The 16,588-nt window shown below is 37.5% G+C and overlaps 1 protein-coding gene across 1 annotated transcript in view; it reads left to right on the forward strand.

Moving 5' to 3' along the window:
- Positions 1 to 16,588, forward strand: part of COL25A1 (collagen type XXV alpha 1 chain) — a 299,366-nt gene that overhangs the window by 171,061 nt on the left and 111,717 nt on the right. Inside the window, exons 6-7 of the mRNA XM_031066491.1 lie at positions 4,266 to 4,292; positions 8,999 to 9,016. Coding sequence (XP_030922351.1) covers positions 4,266 to 4,292; positions 8,999 to 9,016 — 45 coding nt within the window. The remainder of the gene's footprint in view (positions 1 to 4,265; positions 4,293 to 8,998; positions 9,017 to 16,588) is intronic.

Here is a 16,588-nt window from a genome sequence, read left to right on the forward strand (position 1 = left end):
ATGCCACTTACACTCTCCTACCTCTCGTGTGTAGTCTCTGTCCATAGTAGGGTTACTAGACAGGTAGTTAAGTGCTAAGTAAATAGTTGGGTACTACGTGGGAAAAAAGAAATCTACTGTACAAACAACTTTTGAGGATTTTGAGGGGAAAAAAGGGTGCATGTAAGAGTGTAAGTAAATAGTGTTATGGCTTAAACCCAGGTGGCAGCTCAGCACCCACACAGCCACTCAAACTCCCCTGGTGGGACGGGGGAGAAATTTGGAAGACTAAAAGTGAGAAAACCTGTAGCCTGAGGTAAGAACAGTTCAATAGTTAAAGCAAAAGGTGTGCACACAAGCCAAGCAAAACAAGGAGTTAACTCACTACTTTGCATGGGTGGGCAGGCATTCTGTTGTCTCTGGGAGAGCACAGGTCCATCACACCTAGTGGATACCTGGGAAGACAAAGGCCATCACTGTGAATGTAAGCTTTCTTCCTTTTTGTGCCTCCTTCTCTACCTTCTAGCTCCAGCTTTATACTCTGAGCACGATGCACTGTGGTATGGAATATCCCTTGGATCAGTTGGGATCAGCTGTCCCAGCTGTGTCTCCTCCCAACTCCTTGTGCACCCCCATTCCCCTCTCTGTTGGGGTGGGCTGAGAGGCTGAAAAGGCTTTGATGCTGCATAAGCACTGCTAAGAAGTCCCTGAAACATCTCTAGATTATCAACACCCTTTTCAGCAGAAGTACAGAACACAGCCCCACATGAGCTGCTGCAAAGAAATTTAACTCTGTTCCAGCAAAACCTGCTGCATCTAGCCCTAGCATACATTTAAAAGTGGTAGGAGAAACCTAGAGGGGAAACACAGAGTCCAGAAGAAACATTTTTAATACCATCTGTACTATCTGCAGTAAGTGAAAAAATATTTAGTGTACATGTGTTGTCTAAACCTACTCATCCAGTTCTTCATGATTCATTATCTTGTCTAGTTTTTTAAACTGCACTACAGGGATTGTGTTAGGGAAGACCATGTATTTGGTACTTCTTGACGAAAATTACTTGCTAATCAGTAGTGGCAGTTATGTTATAGAAAGTAGTTTGATCTACCTGGCATGACTCTGAAGACATTCAGGTTTGACTCAAAGGCAGATTATGGCTTGAATTCTTTCTCTAAAAAATAATGAAAAAAATAAATTATCCTTATCTCAAGAAAACTACTTGGAATTCCAGTGCAATCTTGTAATGAATTTCAATAAATATTGTCATATATAGGATTTTTCTTAGTGCATCCTGAAGGAAGCAACATCATGTACTATTTCAGCTCATCTTTGTCATCTAGCCTGTATTTTTTGTGGACATTCTAATCTTTTATATTGTTTTAAAGTGCTTTCTCTGTCTTTCTAACACTAGAAAGAAGTAATTGAGGAAAGAAGGAAATTGCCATGTTTGGCTGTTCAAGAGTCAGTATTTTTATAATGAAGGAATAGTATTCTGTTTCACAGTATTTTTTTCTTCTGGAAGGCAGTGTGTCTCAAGACAGTTTTGCTTTCTTCCTGCATTCTACAAAGCAAATCCCAGAAGACATTTTGAGATGTCAGACCAAATAGCCCTGGTAAAAATGGAGTCATGGGAGAAATACCTATTATTTTCCATTCCTGTAGAGAAGCAGATGCTTCTCTACAGTCTGCTGGGAATTTCTAAATCTTCTTTCAGAGACTCTTTGAGATGCTACATACAGTCCTTTAATTCAAATACAGGAGCTATGTAGCATGGATAAAGAGCAGGCAAAAATCCAATAGTAGTTTTAAAACACCTGTCATTGTAAAGAAGCACAAATAGTATTTCTTTTTTCTATGGTAAAGAAACATTCCCTAAAAACAGTGCTTATGTTGACAATACAAGCACTAAGGCAGGTGCGAGAGCTGTTGAATGGTCCCTGTAAACCAGTTTAACCCCTTCCTTCCTTCTGCAAATACTTGCATAATCATTTTCTGCATTCATTCATCATAAGAGTAATTAAATCTTTTGGGCTAAGCTTACAGTGGACCTAACTGTTAAACTTATCTGCTGCCCCATGAAGCCCTGAGAGGAACTTTATATGCTTACCACGACCTCGCTGTTGAGTGTTTTACTGGTAATATCTCTAGCTTGTTTTCAAGAAGTTATTCATAGCCAGAGTTTAGCTCAGCCTTTGTTTCTGTACCTGCAGCAGACTGTGTGTGTAAATATTACTAGGTAAACATCCCGTAGTGCCCAGTGCTAGAAAAAATCTGGGATAACTAATAACTTGGAAATGCCTTAATTTTTGGGGTGAATAGAACTGTATTTAGAAATTTGCTAAATAATTATGAGAAAATTAGTAAGTGTTACATGTGTGCTACATGTGTGGAATCAAGAGGCATGGAGGAAACCTAATAATAAAGCTCTACCATTTTAATCCACTGGATAGTGTTGCTTTCTTCTTCCTTCCTACAGGGAAGGACTGTTCAGTGATAACATCTGAAAGATAGTGCAGGTCCTCCCAGCAGTCACAAACTTCCCTAGGATGTCAGCACAAAAATAAGGCAGTGGTCATGCAGACAGCCAGGATACTGATGACCTGTTTTACACTCTCAGCATGTCACCCACTCATGATGTGACAGGAAACCACAGTGAGGGCTGGCAGGAAAGTGAGGTAAGGCATTTTGTTTCCACAGGGCTTCCCAGACCCAGTAACTTGTTATTGGATCTGACAAGTAGGTTGGTGCACGGGCTTCTTACAAAGCCAATACTGTACCAAAAATAATGAGCTTGAAAATGTTTGCATCCAGCTGATGGCCCTGTTCATATTAAGTATGTCTGGAATTTTTGGCATAGTCCAGGATCTGAGTGGGAGAAGACAGATACTTAGGGAACTCACTGGATGGTATGGCAGCAGTTTTTCATAGTGCTTATTGTTTTCTTGATAGCTTGTTGAACTAGCTCAGTATATGTCTACCTACGTGTAGTACATATTATTATTTATTAGTGATAGTGCAGAAGGTATGAATATACACTCCTGGATGAAATAGTCACCTGAACCCCTGCAGACCTGATTTAGACTAAACTTTTACACTGGTTGTTAGCTCACAAGCCGAAGTAGTGCTTAGGAAGGGAGCTAAATGCAGCAAGGATAAAATAGATCAACATAAACCCAGCAAATATATGTGCTCTCTCCTCAGCAGCAGTGACCCTAATCTAGCAGTGTGAGCAGTCAGCCCTAAGGTGGTGTATGGAGGGGCAGATAGAGAGGGGTGCCTGTGAAGCTCCAGGGGGAAAGTCTGGATGCATTTAAGAGAAAGCTTCTCTTCAGCAGACACAAACTAGTGTCCCATTTGCATAGGGCAAATACCTGAGAGCTCATGATTTCAGCTTAAAACATTAATTTAAGGGCAGAAAAAACTGCCATACTGTGCCTGCTCTTATTCCATTGCCAGTGAAAGTTAACCTGACTGCTCATTGTCAGAAGACACAGCAAATAAACATCACATTTAAAATTAATCCAACTTTCTTTAGTCCTCTTCTCTCTCTTCTGATCACCTAAACAGGCAGTTGATACAAGACCAATAACCCAGTTATAGCAGTATACATCTATTTTAAATCCTTTGTATAATTTGCATTCATGTAACTGCAACCAACTTCTGGATTCTTAAGAAAATAAGTAACTTGTGAATTCCTACTCATTCCATGTTTCCCAAGGGAAAAAAAGAGAAAGTGGGGTAAGGTACAGGACTTCTCAGAGAAGGTGTAAGTGGAAATCTTTAATATCTCCGTGGATGGTGTGAGCTAAAGTTTCTAACAATAATTTCTATAATGTTAATTTAAATACAGATTAGTTATGAGATTTAAAGTTGCAACCACGTAAATAAATAGGCGAATAAGTAGCTGTTTTCTGTTATTTAAAGAAATAACAGAAATAGAATAATAAAGCAAGATGCATTATTTCATATGTTTGGTTATGTTGGACCACTGTGATTTGCCAGACTAACAATTCCTTCATTGCATGCTGAACCTGTCTTTTGTTAAACATCAGCTATTGTCTGGCTACTTCCCACCATGCTGTTTTTATTAATCCTGTCTTAGGTCTGCTTCTTTTGTTGTTTCTTTTCTGTGCCTTCATTCTCAAAATGTATTGCATTTAGCTGCTGACACAGTTACTCATCTGCTAAAGTCCACAGTATTCCCCAAGTCTGTTTTTCCCCCCGTCATCTTCAGTGTTACTCTGATTTAACTGTTCCATTTTGTTTTGACTTTTGATTATCCCAGGGTCCGATTGGTATGGATGGAAAGCTGGTAGGTGATTTGTTCAAAACCAGTGTAATTTAGGTCTCTCACATATGCCCCTCTTTGCTTTTTATAATTTCTTATGCTGAAATGTATATTAGTCAAATACTGGCTTCCTTCACCATAACAGCATAACAGTAGCAGTCCAGTAGCATGGATTTTTAACAAGTTGCTGAAAAGCCACTTCAGTCTTTTATGCCTATGCAAGGAAATGGAGGTCAGCCCTGCTTCTCCTCTTCACTTTTCATTTTCTGTCTGAATTAGATTGGAAGGCAGATGTTCCTCCTTGGGTGCTCTGTCCAATGATAGTTTGGTGGTGCCTTTCAAACAGCAGGATATCACTTCTGACTACATTTCTGTGGCTCCTCCTTCTTTCACAAATTCTTAATTTTTATGTTTTAATTTCTGTGCCTGGTTTGTATTGGTTGATTAAATCTGAACAGCCTCATGTACCATAATAAATGCATTTGTATTATATTCCAGATATTCATTAGGGGTATGCTGCTTGAATTAAGTTAGAAATAACATTTAATTTTATACAATGCCTTTGTTAATGCATTTGTACTTGTGTGTATATTTGTGTAGCTCTATGTTTAGATGTATAAGCCTGGAAGTTTATGTTCCCAGCTCTTTAAAGATTAACACCACAGCAAAAGTGTGAAAATCCAATTTTGGCACTTTCTCTTGCTGTTCCTTTCACTCCCTCTCTTTTCTCCCTTCCCAGGGCACCCCTTTTCACTGATACCCTGGATACCTATTTTCTTTTCTATCCTTTTACTTACTACAAGCTCCATTTCCTTTGCAAGCTCAAATTGTTAACTTGCAGTGTCAGCTTTCATTTTCTCCTCTTTCTTTGCTCTTTGAGGTTTCTTTCTACTTTTAAGTAACTTGTCTGTAAAAGTAACTCGTTTGCAAGTGCAGTCAATAAGCTTTTTCTTTAGTCTCTTTTAGGGGATTGATAATTTACCTGTTGACTTGAGTTACACCATGGATTTTTTTTCTTTTTGTTTTAATATAATTTATATATCAGCAGCTAATATTGGTTTCAATTTCTAGTAAGGGATTAACTGACTACAGTAGAAGACCTCCCATCATGGCAATTAGAATAGGTTGCCAAATCCCTTTGTTTGCCTCCAAATTGTGTATTAAGCCAGTAAATAGGAATATAGAAGGGAAAATCGTTCTGGAGATTTTACTGAAACCATGAGATATTATGCAGCTATACCCACTGCAGTAATTTAGATTAAAAAAAAAAAAATAAAAAGCAGCGTTCAGTTGGGATAATCAAGTATATGAGCAATAATCCGGGGTTCAAAGCAGCAGCCCCCAAAATGCACCCAACCAGTCAGTGGTGGTGGGACTGATCCCTAAATGCCTGCAAAGACTGCAGTTAGTTGATAGCTAGAGTCAATGAATCAATTTTAGAGTATGTAACAGATTTGAATAAAGAGATATTCATTAGACAAAAATCAGAGTAATGCTTACTTTTCTGTCTTGAACAGTATTTTCTCCCCATTGGTTATCTAAAATTTAGAGAAAGACTTACAGCTAAAACATATTAATCCACAAGGAACATGACCTGAGGGCGATTTATGCAGCAGTGAACCAGACTGATATCATTCAGCAGTCCTGAGGCCATTTTGGGAACATAAGCAGATAAATTGAGATTGAGCTTGCTCCAATGAGTTATGATATCAGATTGAAATCATGTTAGAGGGCTTTTTAATGAACACCAAAGTAACTCAAGGAGCTTTATTCCTGACGCTTTAACAAAACAAAAAAGAGAGATGGCAAAATTAACAGCCCCTTTTTTGTATCCTACAATTTGAATTGCTGTTGTGTGACAATAACCCTTTACAATTAAAAATGTCAGTGTTGTGATGCTTTTCTACCCATACCTTTTTAAGAAGAGCTGATGAGTTCCATAATTCAGTGCTTGCTGCACCCTCTGGGTAGTGTCACTTACTGGATCGCTTTTGAGTAGGGAAAATTCTACCGTAACTGCAGTGGATAGTAGGGCAAGGAGCAGATAAAACTACTCAGAAATATTGAAGGATTAGGAACCATTGTAAAAACCAGAAAATACCTTCACTAATGCAAATTTCCTTCCATGCTGAAGGAGCTAATAGCCAAGGGGTTAAAATCATCCTGCTTTTGAGTACTTTTGTATTCAGCATCTGCATTTATAGCTTAATGCAGGATAATTGTTATATTGGCAGCATATATAAACAAAGACTAATGCAGTGATTTTAGTCCCCAGTATCTCATAGAGTTTTCTGTCTACTTGAAAAAATGTTGTCCTGTAAAAATTCATTTTCCAGCTTTTTCTGTATTGGAGGCTTGAAATAAAAGAATTATAAATGCTCAGTACTAGAAAAGCAAAGTAGTGATGCTGTTGAGAGTAGAAAACACTTTTGTTGGGAGCATGACTGCAACCGTCACCTCATATTCAATTCAGGATATGTTTGTGTTATGTGTGTATGTCTCTTATATCATACATATAGCATGTACCATATGGACACTTAGCAGCCTCTATGTCTCAGATGAAGGAAAAAAAGTCAATTTTCAAATCTCATTGTTGAAATATATATGCATATATTCGGTTTATTTGCTTTCTACAGCTTTACATTAACTCTGTTGAAACATTTTGATAATTTCAGACCTTCCTTTAAGTTTGGGCTTTTTTATATATATATATGTTGGAGACAGCCTTTAATGATTTGGTCAAAATCTATTGCAACTTTTGATACTTTTGTGAACAAATGTGTTCTGAATTCTGTGTATAAAGTTTGCAAGCACAGACCTCAGTTTAGGTAGTTTATACAATTTTATTGTACTGGCTGCCCAGTACTGCATCTATAAGCAATTCCTGATGATTTTAAGAACAGGTATAACATAAAATAGCTTAAAACCTGCTGTGAGGGGAAGATTGAGGTAATATATGAGTGCTGAGGAGTCTCAATCATATTCATTAACCCAGCATGATGTGTAATTTCATCGAGCTCACCAACTCAGAAAGTTTTAGCTAATACTTGAACTGCCAACCTCAGCCAGTAACTTTGGTTTTTTTATATTCTCTATGGTGCAGTTTTGTTCTAAGGAATGAAGAGAAAACTGCAGCATCCCCAACAAGGAATACCTTATGCTGCATTCATTTTAAAGATTAGATAGCCACAATAATTCTGTATTTTACTCTTATTCCTCTGTGATGTGATTCCATATATTTAAAAAATATTTTAAAACCTTTGTGTGCATTTAAATACCATTTTATTTTGGTTTTTAATTGGCACAAGAAGTTTTATTAGTTACTATAAAAAGCATTTCTTCATTTGCTTTTTGTGTTGATAATGGTTCCCAGCTGAGATGCTTCTGCCTCCCACCCCATCTAAAATTGCCCAGAATCACAGGACGGTTGAAGTTGAGTTGGTAGGGACCTCTCTGGAGGTCATCTGGTGTAACCTCTCTGTTCAAGTAGAGCTGTCTCAAGCAGTTTGCCCAGAATCATGCCTAGATGGTTTTTGAGTGTCTTCAAGAATGGAAACTCCACAATCTCCCATGGTCCCATGCTTGGTTAACAGTAAAAAAGTATTTCCTGATGTTCAGACAGAAAAGTTTCAGCTCTCTTTAAAAGTACCTCCCAGCTAAAGTGGTTTTATATGGTTTAAAAGAAGTCTCCACGCTCAGTTTCTGTCAACAAAAGGAAACATAGTCTCAGTTTAACTGAAGTATTATTTTAGTTGTCATAAAACACCAGAGGCTAAGGTAGCCCTAGGCGTTTAAAGGAATTCTCTAAGGAGAAATATGAAGTTATTTTTCTCTGTCTTACAGTGTGAGCTGATTGTCTGGGTCATGCTGTTTATAGTCACAGCTACTGTACTGTTTGCTAAAATAATTCTGCTTCATGCAAGTAATTTCTGTTAAGGGCACTAAAATAATTCATTACTTAATTTGGCTTTTCTGGTTTAGGGAAATTAGGGATAGGAATTCTGCTCTGAATGGGCTTGCAGCAAGAAGAAATACAGTTCCTCAGTGTGCAAAGGGTGCCTCTCCACTTGTCCAGGGGTGATCTAAGGGGGATGTTGATAAATAAGAGAGAGGAAAAGTATCAGCTGTCTTCTTGGATTGACTGACAAAAGCTCATCTCAGACCTTCCACAATTGCTGGTTTAAATAGGGGTTTTACCTCGCTTAAAACGATGGTGCCTGTAGCAATGGCAAAAAGACTACTGTTTGTCCAGCAGTGTGTTCCTCCAGTTTTGAGACTTTGTTCATTCAACAAGCACTAATAGTAAATAATTAGCATATCCTTGAAGCATGGAGGGGAGCCATAATAAAGAAATGAAAGAGCAAAAAACCCATAATGCCTGCTCTGAATCAACTCAGCACCTCTGGCTTCTTCCTCACTTGAGAACTGTCAATTAAGTCCTATCATTTCCAAATTGTCAATGATATCTAAAATAAGAAGTTTCTCAAATGCAGTTTTGTTATGTTATTGTAATTTATTTCTAGAATCAGTTAGTTGCAAGAAAGTTCATCAGTTTGAATTAAAACACTCAAATTCAATATCAACTTAAGATCCAAAATCTGACTTCAATGCAGTCACTTGTATATTTTGTTAGCTCCTTATCAGAGAGAACTGTAACTATTTTCTACTATTTAAAGAGTTCATCCTTGTCATAACTTTCCATAATCTTTTGTTTTTCTTGTTTTTTTCAGGGTCAGCCTGGTCCACAAGTAAGTGCATCTTGTTTTCTGACATAAGTAACAGTTAAATACAAGGCCCACTGAGCTCAGGTTGTCTACAAAGTATTTTACTATATTTTTTGATCCTACTGTAGTAAGATAGAAACTGATAACCATTGCATAATTCTATAAGAAAAATATTTCCCAAGAGAGAAATATGCCCCCCACATATGGTTAAGTTCCTTCAGCTGTCTGACCAGATGGTGGGGTTAACAACATAATACTGAATAGAGCAAATCTCCTAACTATGGCTTGAAACTTTGCCACCAAACTTTAAAGCAAGATAAAATAACTTAGCAAATGTGTAGCAAATGTAATACTTCAACTGCTTATTAATCACATGCTAATAATGTTGCTATAATCCAGGCAGCCCTCAGTTATTTTAAATATTGCACTGCTAGCTGTTTTGATTAATTAGATACACTGCTTTGAATTAGTTCTGCTTTATTTAAGAATAGTAGAACTTTGTCTTGTCAGCTGTAATTGAAGACGTGGAAATCTAGGGACCTGACTTCAGTTCTAAGGAAGAAATACACCAGCAGAAAGGAAACATTACATATAGCAAAAATGAAATGTGAATTGAGTGCTATAAAATATGGAAGAGCAAGGAAATACAAAAAACAAATCAATTACCAAGCCAGTACCAATGCCATACTTAGTGAAATCAGTTGAGAAACTCAGGCTTTTTGTATGCTCCGTATGCTTTGTGAGAAGTAAGCTTTGGTCTGTGGAACTGTCTTAGCACAATTTAGTTGCCCAAACCAGGATTTCTATGAGGGTCTTTTGTATTTCAGAATCATAATTGAAAGTTAGAGCTTTACCACCATATTGACTGGCAATTTTTTAAAGATTTCCATTATGAGATGCAAGCATTTATTTTCGATTTTTTAGTTTCTAAACGTTATTTTCTGTTAAAAGACATATTGATTTACAACCTTAAAGCACTTGGCCTGAATGCACAGTATCCTTGCAGTGCCAGGCTCCATTTAACAGGACTGTGTAAGAAATCCATATGATACTGGAGATGACCACTGCCCATGGCACTTATATTTCACAATAGACTCTTGATGTATGGCCTGTACAGAGTGGTATCTTCAGGCTCTGTGCTGATGAAGAGAGAGACTGTAATTCTGTGTGGCACTGTAGCTCTGAACAAGCTCTGTTAAGGACTTGAGGCTGATTCTGGAGCCTGTGGGCTGCCCTCCAGTTGATGTTAACTTGTGCTGCCACCCGTGTCCTTTCCTTCTGGGTTCAGACCCCCACCTCCCACATTTCAGTTGCTTAGAGAGTGTCTCTTGCCTAATGCTTGTAAACAGCTGCTCAGTCTTTGGAGCTCATATCTCTACATGAAATGCCCTGGGATAGCTGTAGGCAAGGAACCACCATGGAGATGGCAGCGTTCAGTGCTGTTTCAAGGGCAGAAAGGCAGAGAAATCTCATCACGGGTGTAAGAGAAGTGAGGTGCAAACCAAAGAAAAAGCCCTCTAAAAATCTTCCCCATATTGTTTTGAGAGGGAATTCTTAACAATTGTTAACTTCAGTAATTCCTCCCAGTGGAAATGCTCACCTCTGGGTCATCGCCATTGTCCTCAGCAACACGTACCATTATCCTTAATAATGCCTTTTCCTCCTTTTCAGCTCAAGATGCTCTTACTGTGTCAGCTGGATATGTGTGTACCCAGTCATTTCAACTGGCTGATTGAGTCCAGGAATAATTCTTTTGGGAGCACTGGCAGGGAAGACATAAGGGCATGAAACAGAGTCATGTTCAGCTTTACATTAAGATGCCTAAACTCAGAAGCTTGTGTTGTGTAGGTGTTGACTTATGAGGTGTCTAAGCCCTCCTGGCAGTCAGTGAAGGTTAAATCAATACTCAGTGCACCTAGAAACCGGTTCAGCTCATGGCAGACTCCTTGGGCTCAGTTACATTGTCTGCATTCAGGCATTTGTTGCTTTGTGAATTGATCCAGCGTCTCTGGCCTCAGCCACTGGCTGTTTTATGTACGGGCTGGAGTCTGTGCTGGGCTGTGGTTGTAGCTGTCAGTTAGAGGCAGCTGTCTTGGATACCCAGGGAATCTCTCACATGACACTAGCTGTGCACATTTGTACCTCCTCATTCCAGATTCTGACTGTAGGCAGCTACTGAACCAGATAACCCTTCTGCTGAATTGCTTTCTAGCCAGTGTTGACATCTGTGAGTCTCGGGCAGCTACAGGCAGGATGTACATTTAGAAGTTTATCCCCTTAAATTTATTGAAACTCAGATCCAGATAACTTGGTGAAACAGCATTTTTAAAATATTAAAAGCGGAGTTTTTTAAATATTGGAAGCTGTGGTTGAAAATCTCAAGACTTTTAAAAATCAAAAGTATCCACAGAAAACAGAATTCATTCCTACACAGATAAAACAAATCAAAACCCCTTGGCATGTCAATAAGTAATGCAGAAATTCCAGCCTATTATGATTGTCTGCAATTTCCCTGGTCTTAACTGCATTCCTGAGAAACTCAAAATTTAAAGTATTGATCAGTTTGGTGACTAAGTAAAGTCTTCATGGCTTCAAAGAACAAAATTGTTGTGCTGATTGGAGAAGCACTTAGGAAGTTTCTGGTGTCCTAGCCATGCAAGTCCATGCTAAGGTCAGGGATAAATTCTGATAATTTCTATACTCACTGTTCTATTAACCCCTATTCTTTTTTACTATGGTTTTATAAAGTACACACTATATTCACCTAACACGCACCTAATTATTGGGCACATCCTCCTATCATTTTAATTTTTTTACTGCTTATTTTCTTCAAGATAAAGATAATTTTTCAAAATATAATTTCGCTTCACATTTTCCCATTTGAAGAAACAATAAGCTTTATTACAAGTTACAGGCAGCTTTTGTTTTTCCTTCCTGAAAAAGCTTATGGTTTTGTTGCATCTCTGAAAAGTAAAGACCACAATAGAAAACTAAAGAATTTCTAGCCTAATCTTTAAAAAAATAAAGTCTCTTCTTATGATTTTGATTTTCTGTTAAAAAGAAAGCTACTTTAAATACCATGTAAGCTGTGTTCTTCTTTAGAAGAGCAAGTAATAAAATCTTTAATATTTTTGCTGAAATTAAATTCTGACTCTTGAGTGACCCAAAAAAAAATCTGCCTTATCTGGAATATAAATATGTATTTAGATTATCTTGAACCATAAAGAGTTCTTCTCACAATAAATCTATACAACCAAATTCTGCCCATAATTTCTCTTTTTTAAATAATAGAAGTATTCCTGCTTGTCAGAGAACAAAGTTTAGCTTCTAGTCTAATGTTAATTCTGTAAGACATGTGCTATCTGGGTGAAGGGAGAAGGCTGGCTATTTTAAACTTTTTTTGTTGTTTAGAGGTGAGGTTCATGTAAATACTAGAAGCCATGCTTTTAATACCATGGTGAAGGAAGACAAAACAATCCTTTAAAAAAATTTTGCTGAACTAAAACTATTAAAGACTGTAAGTGTGGGGTAGGGTGGTGTTTTGCTTGACTTGGTCTCAGCCAGTCGACTGTTTCCTTCTTTGGGGCAGTATCCTTTCCCTGGCCCATCTCTAGCACAACATACTTTGTCTCTCATGTCAGCACACATGAGCACTCTGTGTGTGGGACTTTGACATACAGCAGCCTCACAGATGCTTCTTCTTTCTCTTTGGCAGCTGTCCAAGTCTGCATTAAAAATGGACAAAGTGTTAATGATTGATACTTGTTTTCATGAGATTCTTGTTTTCCTTTGTGTGGCATGGCCATGGATGTGATGTTGTAACAGCCTGAAATTTCCCAGTGCCTGGTACATGATAAAGGTTTCCATAGCAATTCCAGTGACAAATGCATGTGTGCCTTTTTTTCACCACCAAGCATCAGGGTATGTGACTGCAGTATTTTTAATTTCTGATGACAGAGATTCTGATTCATGGTTAAACTGGCTATTACTGGCTTGTGCTGTCAACAGTGCTGGTGGGAACCATTTTAACTTTTAGTTTTCTGGTTTTTGTCAAGGGGCAGAGAATCACAGCAGGCCACAGACCCTAGTTTTGAGTGGATTTGGAAGGCAGCAGTCTAGGGAAGATATTTATCACTTCCTAGAGAACACTGTGATGGTAGGGACACTCCTAGATCTTAGAAAAGAGTATCTGACAGTAGGAAGGATGGGAAAGGGGATGTATAAATAAAACGTGTTTTAATTCCTGTTGAGCTTCCCTTTCAGTTTTGGTAGTTTTGGATAGCCATCTGCATTCCACAACCTGTCCAATATTGCTCTCAGTGCATGCCATTCAGTAGTGGGGCAGTTGATAACATCAAGTGATCATGTGTGTTTTTATGGCTTTTTAAGCTATGGGCAAGGTACATGATGTCCTATTGACCACTGCTGTAGAGTGACCTCTGCCTGTCAGATTGTTAGAGTTGGACATGTTTATTTTGTTCTGATCACCATAAATTGAGATGTGAACTCCACATTCCTTTTTTTCTAGCAGTTTCCTCTCACGAATGTCTCAAGACTCATTACTTGCATGGAGAGTGGGGGAAAGAGGCAAGAAATACACTTAGGAAAGACAAAATCAGCCAAAGACTGAAGCAATCACTTTCAGATACACAGTGCAGTAAAGTTACTGCTTTTGGGAGAATCCCAGTGCTTGTACCAGGCCATCAACTGTTCTCACTGTGGAGAATGATCTTGTGGGATATTTCTCCTAGAAACTCATACCCTATGCTCCTTTTTAAACTTCTGAAGAATTGTATTACTCAGACTGATAATACAAATGCTGATCTGCTTTTGAGTTACAAGTTGCAGGTCAGATTTTGCTGTCAAACTTCAACAATTAGTTTATTAACATTAGGTAGCAGACTTGTAAAAGTCTTTTTCTTACTTTCTTTGTACAAATAAGAAAGATAAATCCTTGATGCCTTTGCTGGTAATGATAAATTACTGTAAATTATGTGATCAAAAATTAATCTGAGGGCATCACATAAATAAACAAGCTTGTACTGTTTCATATGTGTTTAAGCAGGCAGAGCTTGAGTTTAGTTGCCATTCTCCTTTCTTAAATGGTAATAGCATTTGTGAACACCATTGAAATTTTGAGACCTTTTTAGGAAACAGCCCATATTGATTTGTGAACAAGAAGAAACAAATGCCATTTTCATGGCTTTTCATTTTGTTAGTTGCTAAAAGGAACCACATCAGAGAATGTTAAGAGGAGAAATCATGCTCAAAACTTCATTTACTGTATACTTAAGTGTTTATGACACAAAAGGAGCCAGAAATGTGTCTTCTCAGAAGTAGATTGTGCATTTAATTGTTTTTAAGTGTGATGCTTTCTCAGCTTCTTATGTCATAAAATAGAAGTTAATTTTGTTAAAAGGCGTTTACAACAACGAGCACTTTCAAATATAAAATACTTCAGTTTCCCCTGGTAGACTTATGCACATGTGTAAACCAGAAGAGCTGTGAATATTAAATGGTTTTCTTGGCTAAGCAGACAGTATTAGTGCAAGTAAGAGGATTCTTTGCTTTGTAAAGAAGAGAGCACAGAATTGGAGATTTAGGGGAAAATTGTTCTGATCTCTTGTACCAACACTAAGGAAGCACCACACATAATTTAAAAAGGCAGAGAAGAGTAAAACTTCCAATCATCAACAAAAATTCTTTTAAAATTTGATATTATGCTCCACTTTCAGCATATTTTTTTACTTGTCTTTTCCCACCCTTTTGTCAGGAATCACAAAGGAGCCTCTAATGGCAGATTGATGACTTCCTTACAGTACCCTGCTAAGTGAACTAAGTTGGAGATAATTAGGCTTTTCAGAGCTCTGCTCATCAGGCTCTGTCAGACACCAGGAGGAGGCCAGACTCCTACCCCAACTGTGCTACTGTGTTCTTTTACTTATTCTGGTAGGCAAGCTTTTGAGTTACAATTTCAGTAACTATCTGGTGCTGAAATGGCAAGATGTTCAGATGTTCCACAGCATTTCCTGAAACAGATAATTTATTTCTTATTTTCTTGCTTGATTCAAAAAGTACCTGACTTGAATTCTGTTAATTTTACAATTGCCAATTCAGTCTGGGTTTTGATTTTCTACAAACAGAAAAATAAGCATATTAATTGTACAAAATTCTGTGAAAGGGTTCCCCATGCAACAAAACTATCAGCTCTGGATGTGCTTGTGAAATAAATTCTGCTCCTTTGAAGGTGGCTTCTTTTTCTGAATCTGCAGATCTCCTTTGGGAGTAGCTGTATGCAAAAGATAAAGAAAGCTTGGAAGACGGGCTTAGAAAACAGTTTGATGCAAAACTTTTAGATGTTGATCTCCTCATTTCATAGTTCACATAGCAACAATTTATGATACTGTTAGTCTGAAAAAACGAGCCCTAAAATTAGACTATACATAAAACTAATATTTAAAACTCAGAAAGAAAATATGCATGAGAGTTTTCTATTTGTAGGATGTTACCAACTTTTCTTCATGGTAGCACCATTAATTTTTTAAAAGAATTGGGCTTGTTTTCATAAAATAAACATGAAGATCTGATTCACTGGTTACATATGCCAGTATAATTGTGATGGGGAATCACGCATTAGCATTCCATCTATTCATCTAGAAGTTCCAGCTGTCACCAGGGCATAGTAGATCTTCTAACAGAAAGTGAGAAACTGTGAAGCAAAAATTACTTGCAAGCCTTAATTTGGTAAACCTTTGCTTAGCTTAACAGAGTACATGCGAGTACAAAAAAGCAATTACAAACTTAGTATTGTGGTTCCATTATGACATTACAAAGGGTTGTCAAAATATAATTAGGGACTCTGAAATATTTCTTGTATTCCTAAATAATTTCTTTATCAAATGACGTTCATATTTTCTTCCTTATTCTACATATGGCAGAAATACACTCGTGTGTTCTGTGTTCTGTTAGGGATTATGTCAAAGCAACATATTGAACTGTGTTCAGGAATATTATATAGTATTTTACTATCCTGCTGCACATGTTTTTAGTTTGATATAAAACTCATGCTGGCTTATTGTTTTTAGTGATCTTCGTGCTGTATTTTAGTTTTGCAGTCCAGTTCAATTTGTTGCAGATCCCAGTAGTTTCACTAGCTTTAATAAAAAAAAAATTCGGAGTTATAAAAATGTGTATTTCATCAAGTTTATTGTGACTTGAAGATAATGCTGTGGTGTCTAAGACATTAGTCTTCTGCAAGGTTTTCAAAATATCAGAGTTCCTTTGAAAGCAATTATCATTTCAGAGGCTGGTGATGCTTTGTTCTAGATGCTTGAAAGTCCTGTAAACTTGACCAGACCTGGGAGATTTGGATCTCAGGCTGCTAGAGGAAACCTTCAAAATTTATATTTCCCTTTTTAAAGTGGCACTCATGTGAACTGAAATTTTACTTGAAGCAAATTGATGGGTTAGTAGAAATGCTTTAGGTTTTTTTAATATTGAATTGATGCTGGCAATAAGAACTGTGCCGATATGTTACTCTTTCCTATAAGTATGGGTCAAGTTTCAAGAAGGCAGAAAAAGGCAGAAAATGCAGAA

Source organism: Geospiza fortis, unplaced genomic scaffold, assembly GCF_000277835.1.
Source record: "Geospiza fortis unplaced genomic scaffold, GeoFor_1.0 scaffold11, whole genome shotgun sequence".
NCBI classification, from domain to species: domain Eukaryota; kingdom Metazoa; phylum Chordata; class Aves; order Passeriformes; family Thraupidae; genus Geospiza; species Geospiza fortis.